Raw genomic sequence first — 16108 nt, 5'->3', positions numbered from 1 at the left:
AAATGGCACCTTCAGAGACCCAACTGTCCAGCAATTGGGGAGAAATTGACCATGTTAGAGCATTTTGAGAACAAATATCTTAGATCAGGGGTTCTAAGTATCGGCTATCGACAGTTGGTTTTTGACCTTGTCTGTGGTTTAATTGTATCTCATCAAATCTTTCAAACTACTTTGTATCAACACTTAACTAGTCTTAAGTACAGTGTTGTACTCAGTGCTTCTGTTCAACCAATACATTCTCAGTCTGTCCTTGTCACCTATTGACATTTAGTCATGAACTTTCCACTTCTACGTATGACTTACCCTGAGTGCTTTGTATGTTGACATTGTGGGACACCACAAACACTGTGTTTTTTCAGTCATATAGGAAGCAACCACATGCCTCCCAGGTGAAAGTCAATGACTGTAGCTAGCGGATTGTGAGGAGATGTTTGCTGTATGTGACAACTTTTCAAGCTTAGGAAGACTTAGAGAGTCTTTAATATTTTGTGTATCAGATTTGTTTTTTTTTTTCAGATAAAAATGTACATCTACAGCTCCATGATAACTGCAACTCCATCTGCTGAGGAAGATCATATGACATTATCAAAGGCTTTAGGCTAGCTACTGAGCTGACCTTGTTGCGAGATGTTAATGTCATCTGCAGTTTTCAAGGCTAGAATGAACTTTCATGTTTAGTTCAAGTTCAAGTCATGCTTCAAAGACATGTGGCATTGGTGGGAGCTGGACAAGAAAACATGTTTTTTTTTGTAGCGAGAAACAAGAAGACCTTAAGTCTGAAGACCTTAACATGAGTCTGAAACCAGAGATAAACCAGAGTTAGATAAACAAGAAAGTGGGGTGGGATGGATGGAAGCACTGGATGGACACGCAAACACACGCACACACACGCATGCACATGGTAGGCTGACCAAACGTCCTCTTTTGCCCGGACATGTCCACTTTTCACGTCCCGTCCGGGGCGTCCGGGGGATTTTTATAAACTGATGATAATGTCTGGTTTTTCATGTGTTTGTGTGTGTGTGTTAGAGTGCGGCACGGGCCGCATATTTCTGTCCGAACCCGAACCGAGCCTGACATTATTTAATGACCAAAGCACTGAGTTTGTGTCACACAGCTGTTACGGTTACAGGCTATTTAACAGGCCGGGTGTGCTCAGCTGCGGAGAGGGAGACCTCCGTCTTTGAGACGGGAGCGGGAGGCGCGAGGTCCAACATTTCTAGTGAGAGGAGAGGGAGAAATAAAACAAAATAAGATAAAATAGGAAAAACCTGTCTCCCTCTTTTATTTTATTTTCAGCGTTTAATCAAGGCGGAGGCGGGCGGCTGGAGGTCTGAGACTTCCAGCGAGGAGAGAGGTAGAAACAAACAGTCAATGTGCGTCTGTGTGTGCTATGTTCAGGTGTTGTCATGTAAATAACAGTGCCCAAGCAATAAACAGGACAGACAACAGGATTTTATTTATTTTTACACTACATTTTCACTGAAAGCTGACCGAATCCGACCCAAGCCCAAATACAATTTATAGCTACATTTCTGACCAAACCCAGCCCAACTTGTCGGGTACCGTCGGGCTCGGATCGCCACACTCTAGTGTGTGTATGTGTCCCCTATTGGGGCCTATCTGAATTTCTGTCTTTGAGAGATATTATTTTGTAATATAACTGAATTTTCTATCCATACATATAAATTTTAAATATATTAAAATTATAAGGCATCTTTGAGTAAGTTGCGAGTATCATTTAAGTAGGCTATGTCGTGGCCGGCCGAGTGTCCTCTTTTTTGGAAATCAAAATATGGTCACCCTAGCACATGGTGACTTCACTTATATACTCACTGACTATCAAAATTAGTTGCATCAATAGCAGACCTAAATTTCTAGGCCTACACCTTTTCTGAGATCAGTTGTGTAAGTTGCAACATCATGATAACACTCATAAAGTCTCATGGTTTGGTACAGCAGTACCAGCTCAGTGTTGGGACATACATAGTGCACTGCAGAATGAGCAGTGATAGCCACTGAAAACAGCACCACCCACAGAAACTCAACCTTCAACAGTAAATCCAACCAAGAGACCTGCCTCATGCTGTTTGATTGACACATACAAAGACTGGCAGTGATATGTGAAGCTGTGTACCTGGAGCTGTTGCAGGATGTGCGCCCTGGGTTGAACCTGGTGTCTGCTGCAGCTCTGCTGGTATGCCACCATTACCTCTGTCAAGGTGAGGCAGCTGTCAACTAAAATAGAAGAATACACTCATTCACTGCTTTAATGTCTCTGCATCCCAGTGAGCCACCAGCAACCATTCTAAAGTGCTTAAGGGGCTAGGAAATGCCATACGGTAAACTGTGCTGTGCTCCCAGTGTGTGCGTGTGTGTGTGTGTGTGTGTGTGTGTGTGTACTACGAAGCAGTCAGTGAGAAGTAAGAAGGACATGAATGTCTGTCTGAGCAATAAATCAACCAATCAGGCATCTTGAGTTATCTACCACAGCCTTACGGGATAGGAAATTCCAGATGTGAGGGACTACAGAGGATTTTGTGATGGAAACACTTAAACATTTTGATCCCTGTGTATCCTTCAAAAACTGGATTCCGTTTCAAACATTTTTAGTTTATTACGTTTTCGGGATGATAAAACAGATAAATAAAGACCTGTAGCTGTGGGTCAGGTGAGCTTATTATTAAAATTATACCTATAGGGATATAAAGAACAGTACATCACCATACTTTGCTTTTGTATTTAGGGCTGTATTTAGGATTTTAAAAAATTAAAAATCTGTCTAATTGTCTTCACTTGAGCTGGAACCATTTAGGAGTTGGTTACAGGTATCTTAGCTTAGCATAAAAACTAGAAGTAGGGGGAAACAGCCTGCCTGTTAAAAAATGAATATAACACCCCTAACGATCGATAATTAACACAGTGAGATGTAAAAATGACTGGCTTTTGTCATGCTTTCGGAAAAGTGCTATCAAGGGTGATTCATTATGGATATTTTTTCATTCCTCTTGGCATTTAATTTTATTGCTGTTATGTCTCTGAACAAGTATTACTGAGGAGGCTCCCTCACGAGTATTTTAACAACCTGTGTCACTCCGAAATCGTGACGTCTGGCGTCAAACACTGATGAAAAAAGTTGTCCTTTCACATAGGCATGATACATGGCTAGTTGATATTACTGTGTAACAGTGCCTGGCGGTGTCAGGGGGAAACATTCACACACACACACACACACACACACACACTCACAGAATTCACAGGGATTGGTTGAATTTGCATTAATTGTTGGAATTGTTTGTTGATTGTATGCTATATTTTTGACTCTGAATCTTGCTAACATAACATTAGCTTTGTGGGTGGGGACAGCGAGGCACAACCTCACACATTTTAGTTTGGGCTTAAAGTTATTAAAACTGCTTACCTTTTGTTCTACAACTAAACTGAGAAGTCGTGGAAGTGAAATGTTACAACGTACCCCATGGGCAGTGTTGGGTAAGGGTTACTTTAAAAGTAATCAAAGTACGTTACTGTGTTACTTTTTAAAAAGTAACCAGTTACTTTACTGCGTTACTCTCCTGAGTAAAGTAACTCAATTACTTTAAAAGTACTTCCAACGTTACTCCCTGAGAAAAGTAACTCAAGCACTTTTAAAGTACTTTTGAGTATTCTACATTTCCTATTGGGCAATGGACCAAAGGGTGCTAAGCCTACATTTTTTTGTCTCCAAAATTAAAGTTATGGACCACTTGGCCTTCACTGAGATCCAATTCTCCCATCACAGCCGTCACTTTGACCAGTAGAAACACAGAACGATCTGCTGCCGTAGACAACTGTATGACAACAACACCCCAGCGTTTTTAATATTTCCTCTAGGGATGTTACCACACAGAGTAAAAGGGGAAATGATGGTGTGAAACAGCAGAGGCACTTTGTCAACCCGCTGAGTTAACGTTACTGTCATTAGCATCAAGCTAGCAAACAATGGTACATCCTCACGGTCAGACATAAGGTAATAATATTAACAAATAGCGGCGGGGCTTTTACTCACCACAACTGCAGAGGCTCCCAGCTTCATTTGAAACAAACTACATTATAGACGGTCCGTTATTTATTAATCCCTCTGTGTGTTTATACAGTGTTGGAAAAAAGTTTTCGGACACCCCATGCATTTGTGAAATATTGCATTAAGGATCACTCTTAGGTCTTCAAGTGCAATTTCTTTTCATACAGTCACAGCCAAAATACTAAATAAATCCTAAAAAAGCCATTAAAAACTTAAAATTGATTGGTTCCATAAAAATACATAAGAAATTTTGAGTATTGGGTCATTTTGGTACCAGTGATGAAGGTCATTCTTTTTATTAAAAGACACAATTTTTGTTGCCAGGCTTCGTGTCTACATAAAGCCAGCACATTTGAAAGTTCTTCAGACACAAAAATGGCTAAAACAAGGAACCTAACGCAGGAAACACGCCTGAAGATAAAGATTCTCAGCCAGGAAGGGTACAGCTGCCGCCAGATAGCCAGGAAGTGCAGATGCAGTCCTTCAGCAGTTGGATACACTCTGCAGAAATACAGATGAACCAACAGCTTGGAAGACAAACCAAGATCTGGATGTTTCTTCAGCAAGAAATGACCGCATCCTGATCCGCATGTGCAGGCAAAACCGCCGAATGACATCACAGGAGCTTCAGCAGCAGTGGTCAAACCAAACTGGTGTCCAGTGTTCCACCCGCACTGTACGTGGCCGACTTTTAGATCATGGCTTAAGGTCCTACAAGGCTATCAAGAAGCCCCTGATCAATGAGAGACAGAGGTTAGCCCGGCATCGTTGGACCCAGGCATACAAGAACTGGACAGCCAGGAATTGGAAGAAGATTTTGTGGTCAGATGAGTCCAGTTTCCAGCTTTATCTTCCTCCTACTAATGTGAGGGTACGCAGAAGGCCAGGCGAAGCATTATCTCCAACATGTACAGTACCTACTGTCAAGCATGGTGGAGGCAGTATCATGGTTTGGGGATGCATGAGCGCTGCTGGTGTTGGTCATCTCACTGTCTGTGATGGTACATTGAACTCTACCAAGTATTGTACCATTCTCGAAACTCACATGCTCCCTTCTGCGCGTGCACTGTTCTGTCGAGGTAAAAACTGGATGTTTCAACAAGATAATGCCCCTTGACACACATCCAAGGCCAGTAGAACTTGGCTGCAGGAGCACAGTATCCAGGTCTTAGAGTGGCCAGCTCAATCCCTGGACATGAGCCCCATTGAAAATCTGTGGTGGATTATCAAAAGGTCTGTTTCAAAGCATAAACCAAAGAATTTAGAAGAATTAAAAGCAGTAATTCAAGAAGAATGGGACAAGATTACCCCTCAACAGTGTGAAAGGCTCGTGGGGAACATGCCAGCCAGGATTAGAGCTCTACTACGTGCCAATGGCAGGACTACTAAATATTAATTTGATGATGTGATGGTTTATTTATTTTTTGTTCAGTTTTGAACACATTCTCTGTTATTTGTTGACTTTGATACCGACAATGTTGAGAACTGACATATTGAAACTGTCAAGAAATTAGTTTTGTTAGTTTTTCTTGTAAACAATAAACAAAAAAATAGAATTTGTATTTGTTTGTATCTGTCTAATGCAGCCACACCTTTTGAAACACAAAAAAGAATTTTCTACAAATATTTCATGATAATATCTGAGATTGTGTAAAATTTTAAGGGTGTCCGAAAACTTTTTTCCACCACTGTATATTTACTTCTTATCTGCTCCGTTGTCTTTATAAAGTTAACATATCGCACCGTCATTTCAAACTCAACACTTGTTTCAAATTAAAAACCCCTTATAACCTCGGCTGAGAGAATCCCTCCATTTTCTAAATAGGCTTTTATTGTGAAACATTTGTCAGAACTTCCTGTAGAAGATACAGTAGCTTGATAGTTTACATATGGTGCATCAAATGTAGCTCCTGCCATCATAGATATATATACATAGATGCCGCACCCTGGCTTGTGGGATGCGTCAATACCGCCGCCATCTTGCCTAGGTGCTCTGACCAGTTCAGACCCGTGTCAGACTCGGTAAAAATGCCACATTTTTGCTCTGCATTTGGGTGTATGAACGAAAGAAGTGTTAAAACCAAGCAGAAGAGAATAACATTCCACAGGTAAGAAGTTGCTTTACAATATTTTACTATTACGAACATGCTTAATGAGATATAGATCTCAAAAAGTGATCCTTCTTTTAAGCTAACGTTAATCAAGTAAAGTAACTGTCCTGATCTGGTCCTAATGCCAAATTAAGCCAACGCTATGTCACACAACTTAAAGAAAAAAGGTTAACATTTAACGTTATATAATATTACTTACAAAATTATGATGCTTTGTCAAACAGCTATGTCGGTGTATGTGTTATTCCAAATTGTCAACTATCTGTTTCATGGCACCAATGTGACATAACGCAGCATAACTTGTGGCCTGAATTGTAACTACAAATTATGTGGAACTGCGTTTTTCTGACACACTTATTTTGTGTGTAGTTTCCCAAAAAACAGATAGGAGACGGGCATGGGTAGCAGCAGTGAGGAGAAAGGACTTTGTCCTGAGTGACTCCTCAGTCATCTGCAGCTGTCACTTCAGACCTGAGGACTTTGACAGGACTGGGCAGACTCCTAAAAATAATACTAGCTACTGTACACTGTATTTTTTGTAAATATGACCTAATAATGTAAACAGTTCTGTGTCCAGGCTCCCATGAGCACTGTGGTGTTATACATATGAGATTAAAGCAAAATGTTGTGTAAACATGCAGCTCTAAGTCATTTATTTTCACTTGTACAAAACCAACATTTGTTAATCAGAATGTGTAACTACACTGCAGCTCAGCACAACCCTGCTGATACACTATTTTTTGCACATTGTGTGACTTAAAATGTGAATAAACATTTATAGTCAAAATTAATAATTAAATGACATCACGGTGGGCATTGTACATCTAGTAAGAAAAAAAGAATATTTATTACATGGGGAAAGTTTAGTTTAAATGTGTTGTAGAACTATTACTGTTACTTTATGTACATAAGATCAAACATTTTGGTATGAAAAGCTGCATTTTTTATTTAACCAAGTATCCTGTATCATAACTACATGTCTGACAACTGTAACAAACCAAACCGCATGAAAATCGGTTGAGAATTCAGTGAGTAATGATGATTTTAATCATAAATAATCTCCTGCCTCAATAGACATACATGCATTAGCCAGCGCGGCTCCACCTGGGCAAGATGGCGGCCGCGTTGACGTATCACTCCAATGAGGAGCACCGTTGAATGCGGCATCTACGTATATATATCTATGTCCTGCCATCTGCTGACGCTACAACAACATGTCAGCTGGCACATGAAAAGACACAGTTCTGGCACTGACTCAAATAATAGTTAAAGTAATAAATACAGGACAAGAATAATCGATGACATCACACACGCCAAAGACGACCGGGGATAACTGGTGAGTACCAGCGTGTAGCGTGTACCAGGCATAATGCAAGTCCTGAGTCTGAAATATGTCTGTCAGCGAGTCCTACTCCACCTATTTAGACTCCACCGTAGACAACGGCAGCATTTCTCCGACCACGTAGCGAGCCACAAGCTCCGTGGCTTCTTTCAGACTGATACGTTTAACGTTATCTCCGTTATTCCTGGTACACGCTAACAGATTGCTGGATACCTGTATGGATACCTATCCTTTCACTGATGTAGATTGAGACCTACAGTATATAGATAAAATTGTATTAAATTAATTGTGCTACAGGTAACCCTCTGGCTGTTAAAATTAACCTTGCCCATGGGCAGAGTTGGGTATAACTCATTGCAAAGTAACGCGTTAGAGTACTTTGATTGCGTTAGTTTGCTGTTTGAGTAATCAAATACTTAAGTACATTTTCAAACAAGACATCAGTTACTTACGTTACTTTTAGAACGCTGATCCTTCAGCTCCAAAACAGCAACCTGTTAGTCTATCATTGATATTCAGTGGTTGGATCGATACATGTACATGGATTGGGTAACCTAGATCCACATGTCAAAATATGAGTTAGAGTACTTTGATTACTTTTTGCATTAACAAGTAACCTAATGTGTTAGTTTCCGCGATGGACGCGTCTAGCGCGACGCGATGGACGCGATAGAGGCGTCTAGTGCGGCGCGATAGACGCGAAATTCGCGTCCAACAACTCATCGCTCGAGTTGAAAATATTGAACTTCTGAGGCGAATTCGTGTGACGCTGTGCCGCGAAAGCCAATTGTTGGATGCGTTAATACAGGATAGGGTGAACCCAAAAACGACGGCGTTTGGCCCTCCGATGCATCTGGGACTTCCAGAGCAGGTACAAAGCAGCGATGGTGGTTATCTCAGCCATGGTCATCAGTGGCTACCCGGAGCTATATGATACTACGTGTCTACTCTACAGAGACCGCAACAAAAAGGAGCAGACTTGGGTGAAAGAAGCTGAGGAGACTGGTCTACTTGGTAAGTTCTGTAAATATGTGTCTTTAATTAGTTTGCAGAATGGTTGTACTATGAACATTAGCACTAGCTTAGCTCCAGTTAGCGGAGCAGAGAGAGCAGAGAGGACCACGGAGGTCAGGCAAAGCGGGCCAAAACTGTGTATCCCAGAACAGGTGTTGAGGTGTGGGTGAGAGGAGCGGAGAGGACCGGCAATGGTAATGATTAGTTACCTGGGCTTCATCAATCAAATTACGCGTTACTGCTGACACTGATTATAACTATTTAATAAGAAATACTATTTGGGTATAGCAAAAAAAAAAAAAAAAAAAAACTTCAGGTTGCAGCCTCCGCTCAGAAAATTAAACGGTCCTAAAATTGCGGTCCTGAAACTGCAGCCTCCGGTACTGCAGCTTTACCTTACTTGATTCTGTGGCTCCGTGTGAATGGAGATTGTTTCAATAACATCGTCATATAAACGCGGAAGTTTTCTAAAACGCAAAGGACAGACTTTTCCGTTTTTATAGAAACCGTTGTTGTTTAAACAGGGCCATACTGAAGTTTAAGGATGCCTTCGGTATGTTGTTAATGTGATTTTTATGGGCACTTTATCAGTCGATGTGTCCTCCTCTGCAAAGCAAACTGACCCGGTGGCTACAGGTAATATCACAGTTTTGAAATCACGGTTTTTCCGAGATGAAGGACTGATTGTTGAGCTGCTGTTAACAGTTAACTGAGTTAACGTATCCCGTTATTTAACAGTTTCAACACTAAATTAAGCAGAGTGACAGACCCAAAGCCTTCAATCTGGCTAAAAGACAGCTAAAATGCTCAAAAAAAAAATAATATATACAGTGGTGAAGTTGGGATTTTTTTCTTGAAGTTATGTGCTTATTGTCATTTCTGTGTCTTGCAGGCTGCCAGGAGAAGCGGACCGGCCATCAGATATTGTTTGTGGAAATTTGAAAATAAAGTTTGTCAAATTGACTTTTGTCTCTTCATTGTGCACACTTACACACGAAATAGGGTAACAGCTATTTTTGAATGTTAGCATTGATTTCTCACATTGGATGGTGAAATATTTGTAGTTTGAAAGGTCCGACCTAAATGAATAAAGGTCGTAGTTAATGAAGCATATGAATATTAATATAGAAGGAGCGCCCACTGAGCGCAGCTTCTTTTATTGATCATTTGAACGTCGTGCGGTGGTCATTTTCGATTAAAGGCCGACGTCTCAGTGACGTATTGGCAATGAGCAAACGGTCTCCCTGCTACGTCTTAACAATCTAAACTTGATACATCGGGCCGACGTCGGCCAGATGTATGTGTGCTATCTGGGTAATATCCAATGAAGACAGAGACAGTAGAATATAGTGAATGAGTGAATACAGTCATTGTTCACTGTGAGAAATTCATCAAAAGCATGTTATGGTTTAGGAGGTCAAAGGGGGAAGGTTTTCCATATTACACAGGACAATGCAGACTCTTTAAAAATGTGTCATTTTTGTTAAATCATTAATGGAGAAAATGTTTAAATTTAATAGGACTGCTGATCAAATGTCACCAATATGATATTGTAATGATATTAAATCATCTTTACTCAACCTGACAGATAGTTAAACAACAGCTTACCCTTTCTGTCAGCGTCGTTGTGCTCAGCAAAGCCGGATACTATCTGTTCATCAGGGGGGAAAGACACATGCTTTGCTGCTTTGCTTCTCTTCTGGTTCTTGTTGGCTTCTTCTGCTCTGTCATCATTCTGCTCATCATTGTCACTACAGTGGGTCATCCCTCTGTTTAGGACTCCACCATGGAGCTTTCAATTGGAATGTGAAAGCAAAGGGCCAGTTCACTTCAAGCAGGAAACACTTGATGTGTCAACAGCCACCGAATCTCCTCCAGGAGCCACGGCAACAGGAATACTAATTTAAAAACAGGCAGCAGAAATGTTTGCAACAGTTGACATACAAACAGTCCAAACATACCATCTGCCCTCTTGGATATCAAGTGCTGCTCTCTTCACTCTGTGCACACTTGGAAAGAAAAGACACTAAAGAATCAATATCTTATTCATGAGTTGTGCGCCAGGTTCCAACTGAAACCCAGTATGTTTGTATCAAATGACACATACAGAATGGGTAAGGCTTGTGCACATTTACATCCTGTTCCTATCCAAATTCAGCATTTACAGGAACATTTAGGGGAATATACGCAAAGAGATAGGCAGGTGATACTGGAAAGAAAATCTATCACCAGAGTTTGTCCTGGTTCAAGCAGGTCATATGCAGAAGCATCAGGGTTTCTGCATAAAAAAAAAAAAAAATCTTAACCTTTCTTTTTACTATTTTCATACATTAGTAGACCTATTATGCTTTTTGTGTTTTTCCCTCTTCTTCAGTGTTTTGTATAGTATTTTATGCATGTATAAGGTCTATAAAGTAAAAAAGCCCAAAGTCCAGGCTAAAGGGAGCTCTTTCTCCACAGACAACCGGGTCCTCAGCTGCCTGAAACGCCGTGTTTGCATTCCTGCCTTTACTTCCGTAACTTGGTTGCATCACTATGTAACACGTTATCTATGCACACATTGCCCGTCTGTGGGCCACTGAGCCATGCCCCCAAACAAACCCACTTGGAGCAGAGCTGGAGCAGAGGCTGCGAAGAGTTTGAACTGTTGAGGAGCTGTTGAGGAGAAAAGCTTCCATGTTGTGGAGAGACAGGTTATCGGTCTGTAGTTGGATGGGATGGTTCCCTTCTGGGGGTCTTTCATGATCAGGACTGTCCTGCCCTGTGTCAGCCATTCTGGGTGGGTCCCATCCAAACTAGAGCCAAGGAGGGTGAAAATTAAACTTACATTTCTCAAGTGGACACAAACACAACTCAAACGAAATGCTAATATTGCTCCATCTGCTGCATTATTGTGGATCCTGCATCTCTTGGCAAGTCCACTCTACTGTGCTAGGATTGGCTGTACTAACCCTAACCATGACCACTTTGCCCTAACCCTAACCGTGCGTTCACACCAAACGCGATGGACGTGATGTCATTGCCCGTAATGCGAGTATCACGTCGCTTGATCACAAATGTCACCTTTTTGATCATCACTTCATCGCTTCAATCGAGATGACACAACCCTCCTCCCGCAATTTTCTTCACCTCCCGCTGTTTTCTTGTCAACCATGGCTGAGGTAACTACCGTAGCTGCTCTTTATCTGTTGTGGACATCTGATTTGGATCGGAGACCCAAACGCCGCTGTGTCTGGGTTCACAATATCCTCCAGAAACGCACACAGCTGGGTGAATATCATCACCTCCTGCAAGAGCTGCGTCTGGATGACGGTCATTTCCAGCGGTACTTAAGGCTGACGCTGGCCCAGTTTGAGGACCTGTTGGCCCATATCGGTGTGAGCATCTCCCGCTTGGACACCAACTACAGGTGCTCCATCCCAGCTGCGGAGCGCCTGTCCATCTGTCTCCGGTTAGTTGCTTATAATTTCTTTATGAATGGTTGGATATCAACGCTGATTGGATGTCGCGGCACAGCGTCACGCAATGTCGCTTGAAAAGTTCAAATTTTTCAACTTCAAGCGACACACGCGATGAGGCGATGGATGCGTCATCGCTTCATCGCGTCGCTCTTATCACCGAAACGCGTCGCCCGAAGCGACATCGCGTGTCATCGCGTCATTTACATTTTCAACAGTTTCATTATCAAAAGAACAAACAAACAAAAAACACTGATAACTAACAATTTCTATTTATTTTTTTATGGGTTGAACTGATGTTGATTGTTCCCCTATGGTTTGCATTTGGAACATTATGTGTCAGAATCAGGAACTGAGGTCACAGATAGAGCTATAGCTGCATCCTGAGTGTTTCCAAATTAACTCCACTATTTCTCTCCTTTTGTTTCAGCTGTTGGCACACCAAAGAAAAGAATCTGAGGCTACAGTCACATTTATCAAAAACTCTTAAAGCATGAAGGACTAGTCAACAGCAAGAGATGTAAGAAATGCAAAATCTACTTTGGACTCAAATGTTCAAGAGCATTTCACACTATGACCCAGACCTTAGTCACATTAATATATTCATAGGGCATTAACAAAAAATGAAAAATGTTGTCAAATAATTTGTGGTGCACTGTTATCTCGTGCTGACTCTATGAGTAACTTTGAGTTATATCTGTAGAATACATAACAACAAATTAAGGGAAAGGCTTCTTTCTTACTTGTTCAACAAACCCAAACATCAATACCATACCACCATAGATGTATGATTCCCAACAGGTGTTTCAATAGTTTTTCTTCCTCTTCTTCTCCTTTTTTTGGTTTTAATTGCATCCAAAAAGTTTCATTACTGCCAACTACTGGATTACACTCAAGTGGGAATGTTCTTGAGTACAATGAATTCATTGACAAATTCAATGTGAAATGTACAAAGAGACAACAGAGATTTAAGCTTTTTTTCATGTTATTATATAAGATGTTTTTGGGAATCATTTCAAAATTGGATATTGTAAAAGGACTTTAACACGCCCAGTTTAGAATATAATGCTATCAAATCTGTAGTGTTAATGGTGAATCTAAAAAAGGGGAAATGGGTCACAATAGCTTGATCATTATGGCTCAACAATTTATTAATGCCACACCACTTTTCCTTGTTTTTTTATATGAGTTAGTAATTTTCAAGACCCCACTGAAATGTATAAAAACCAAACAAGCCTTGCATATTTACAGTAACATTCATATTTGGTTTTGTAATCAGACATCTGACCTTTTTATTTATTTTATTTTACTGCTCATTTTCCATGAGAGTTCTGTGCTCAGTCTGAAATTTGTACTGTTTGTACTTTATTTTCAACTTGATGTCGTAATGGTCAGAATTTGTTACTGAATGTCCCACTCTGCTGCTATTTTTTAAGTGTTTCAGAGAGCCTAAAAGCTTCTCTCAGTTGCTGCTGCACAGCTTCTCCAGACACTCACACAACACCCAGAAATATCCTTGCTGCATCTCAGTTTGCTCAGATTTCCTCTCTGCTCCTTCAGTACAGTTCAGTTAAAGGTTGCAAGAGTTGAAGCACACAATGTGCACCAGTTGCTTTTTTTGTTTTGTTTTGTCCAAAACACTTTATAGCGAAAAGGTATACAACTGTCATACAAGAAAATTCATATCAAGTCTTTTAAGAATTCAAAGAACAATAAAATATTGAAAGACTTTTTTGTTCCTCACATCTTTTGGTAAGGTGCTATAGTTTGTACCATTTCGATTTATGGAAACTGAATAATATAGGTAGCATTGCTATCCATTCTATAGAGCACAAAAGATAACATCACATCAAATACAGTACAGGCCAAAAGTTTGGACACACCTTCTCATTCAATGCGTTTTCTTTATTTTCATGACTATTTACATTGTAGATTCTCACTGAAGGCATCAAAACTATGAATGAACACATGTGGAGTTATGTACTTAACAAAAAAAGGTGAAATAACTGAAAACATGTTTTATATTCTAGTTTCTTCAAAATAGCCACCCTTTGCTCTGATTACTGCTTTGCACACTCTTGGCATTCTCTCCATGAGCTTCAAGAGGTAGTCACCTGAAATGGTTTCCACTTCACAGGTGTGCCTTATCAGGGTTAATTAGTGGAATTTCTTGCTTTATCAATGGGGTTGGGACCATCAGTTGTGTTGTGCAAAAGTCAGGTTAATACACAGCCGACAGCCCTATTGGACAACTGTTAAAATTCATATTATGGCAAGAACCAATCAGCTAACTAAAGAAAAACGAGTGGCCATCATTACTTTAAGAAATGAAGGTCAGTCAGTCCGGAAAATTGCAAAAACTTTAAATGTGTCCCCAAGTGGAGTCGCAAAAACCATCAAGCGCTACAACGAAACTGGCACACATGAGGACCGACCCAGGAAAGGAAGACCAAGAGTCACCTCTGCTTCTGAGGATAAGTTCATCCGAGTCACCAGCCTCAGAAATGGCAAGTTAACAGCAGCTCAGATCAGAGACCAGATGAATGCCACACAGAGTTCTAGCAGCAGACCCATCTCTAGAACAACTGTTAAGAGGAGACTGCGCCAATCAGGCCTTCATGGTCAAATAGCTGCTAGGAAACCACTGCTAAGGAGAGGCAACAAGCAGAAGAGATTTGTTTGGGCCAAGAAACACAAGGAATGGACATTAGACCAGTGGAAATCTGTGCTTTGGTCTGATGAGTCCAAATTTGAGATCTTTGGTTCCAACCGCCGTGACTTTGTGAGACGCAGAAAAGGTGAACGGATGGATTCCACATGTCTGGTTCCCACTGTGAAGCATGGAGGAGGAGGTGTGATGGTGTGGGGGTGTTTTGCTGGTGACACTGTTGGGGATTTATTCGAAATTGAAGGCACACTGAACCAGCATGGCTACCACAGCATCCTGCAGCGACATGCCATTCCATCCGGTTTGCGTTTAGTTGGACGATCATTTATTTTTCAACAGGACAATGACCCCAAACACACCTCCAGGCTGTGTAAGGGCTATTTGACCAAGAAGGAGAGTGATGGAGTGCTGCGGCAGATGACCTGGCCTCCACAGTCACCAGACCTGAACCCAATCGAGATGGTTTGGGGTGAGCTGGACCGCAGAGTGAAGGCAAAGGGGCCAACAAGTGCTAAACACCTCTGGGAACTCCTTCAAGACTGTTGGAAAAGCATTTCAGGTGACTACCTCTTGAAGCTCATGGAGAGAATGCCAAGAGTGTGCAAAGCAGTAATCAGAGCAAAGGGTGGCTATTTTGAAGAAACTAGAATATAAAACATGTTTTCAGTTATTTCACCTTTTTTTGTTAAGTACATAACTCCACATGTGTTCATTCATAGTTTTGATGCCTTCAGTGAGAATCTACAATGTAAATAGTCATGAAAATAAAGAAAACGCATTGAATGAGAAGGTGTGTCCAAACTTTTGGTCTGTACTGTACATTAATCTGTATATTAATGCCCATTTTCCTATTTATAAAGTCTTCCATGTCCATCTAAAATAAACTTGAATGCTCATAGTGAAAGAACAAATGAAATATCGTTTTTCTATCCAAAGTACAAAAAAGCACATGTATAATCTCTATTTAACTTAAATCTTTCCAACACTTCTTTAGGTGGGTAAATTCAATGTAAATTCTTTTACTTTACTAGTGATACAATATTTGTTTTCTCCACTGCAAATCACTCATTACAGAAGACAAAAAGGACTTGTTGCATTAGGTGTAACACAGTCCAAAGTATTTTTGATGTGTGTTACTTCACATTATCATTATTTCCGATAAAAATATACGTATAGCTAATAATGTTCATTTCCATAAGATAACATCTTTTAAAAAACTAAAGAGAACCAGTTGGGACAGCAACAAAAATAGCATATTTTGGTGTAAATGGTACCTTACATTTCTGAAGAAATTCTGAATATGACACAAACATACCGTTTTTTGTTTACTAATTGACCCACCAACGCAATTCCATTGTCAAACCATGAGCGATAAAACAGTTATTTACTTTTGTACAGAATATCCTTAGTATTCCAGATAAAGTATCTAAACACCAGTGTTGTACACTGACG

At 40.6% G+C, this 16108-nt stretch overlaps 1 protein-coding gene across 1 annotated transcript in view; it reads right to left on the bottom strand.

Moving 5' to 3' along the window:
* Positions 1 to 10301, bottom strand: part of LOC117267599 (protein phosphatase 1 regulatory subunit 37) — a gene marked incomplete at its 5' end in the record, with an annotated part of 122884 nt that extends 112583 nt beyond the window's left edge. Inside the window, 2 exons of the mRNA XM_033643599.2 lie at positions 2138 to 2238; positions 10139 to 10301. Of these exons, the coding sequence (XP_033499490.2) occupies positions 2138 to 2238; positions 10139 to 10301 (264 nt within the window). The remainder of the gene's footprint in view (positions 1 to 2137; positions 2239 to 10138) is intronic.
* Between the last annotated feature and the right edge of the window lie 5807 nt (positions 10302 to 16108).

This window comes from Epinephelus lanceolatus, chromosome 15 (genome assembly GCF_041903045.1).
Source record: "Epinephelus lanceolatus isolate andai-2023 chromosome 15, ASM4190304v1, whole genome shotgun sequence".
In the NCBI taxonomy this organism is placed as follows: domain Eukaryota; kingdom Metazoa; phylum Chordata; class Actinopteri; order Perciformes; family Serranidae; genus Epinephelus; species Epinephelus lanceolatus.
The sequence above is the reverse complement of the archived record's forward strand: the minus strand, read 5'-3'. Positions and strand labels throughout refer to the sequence as shown.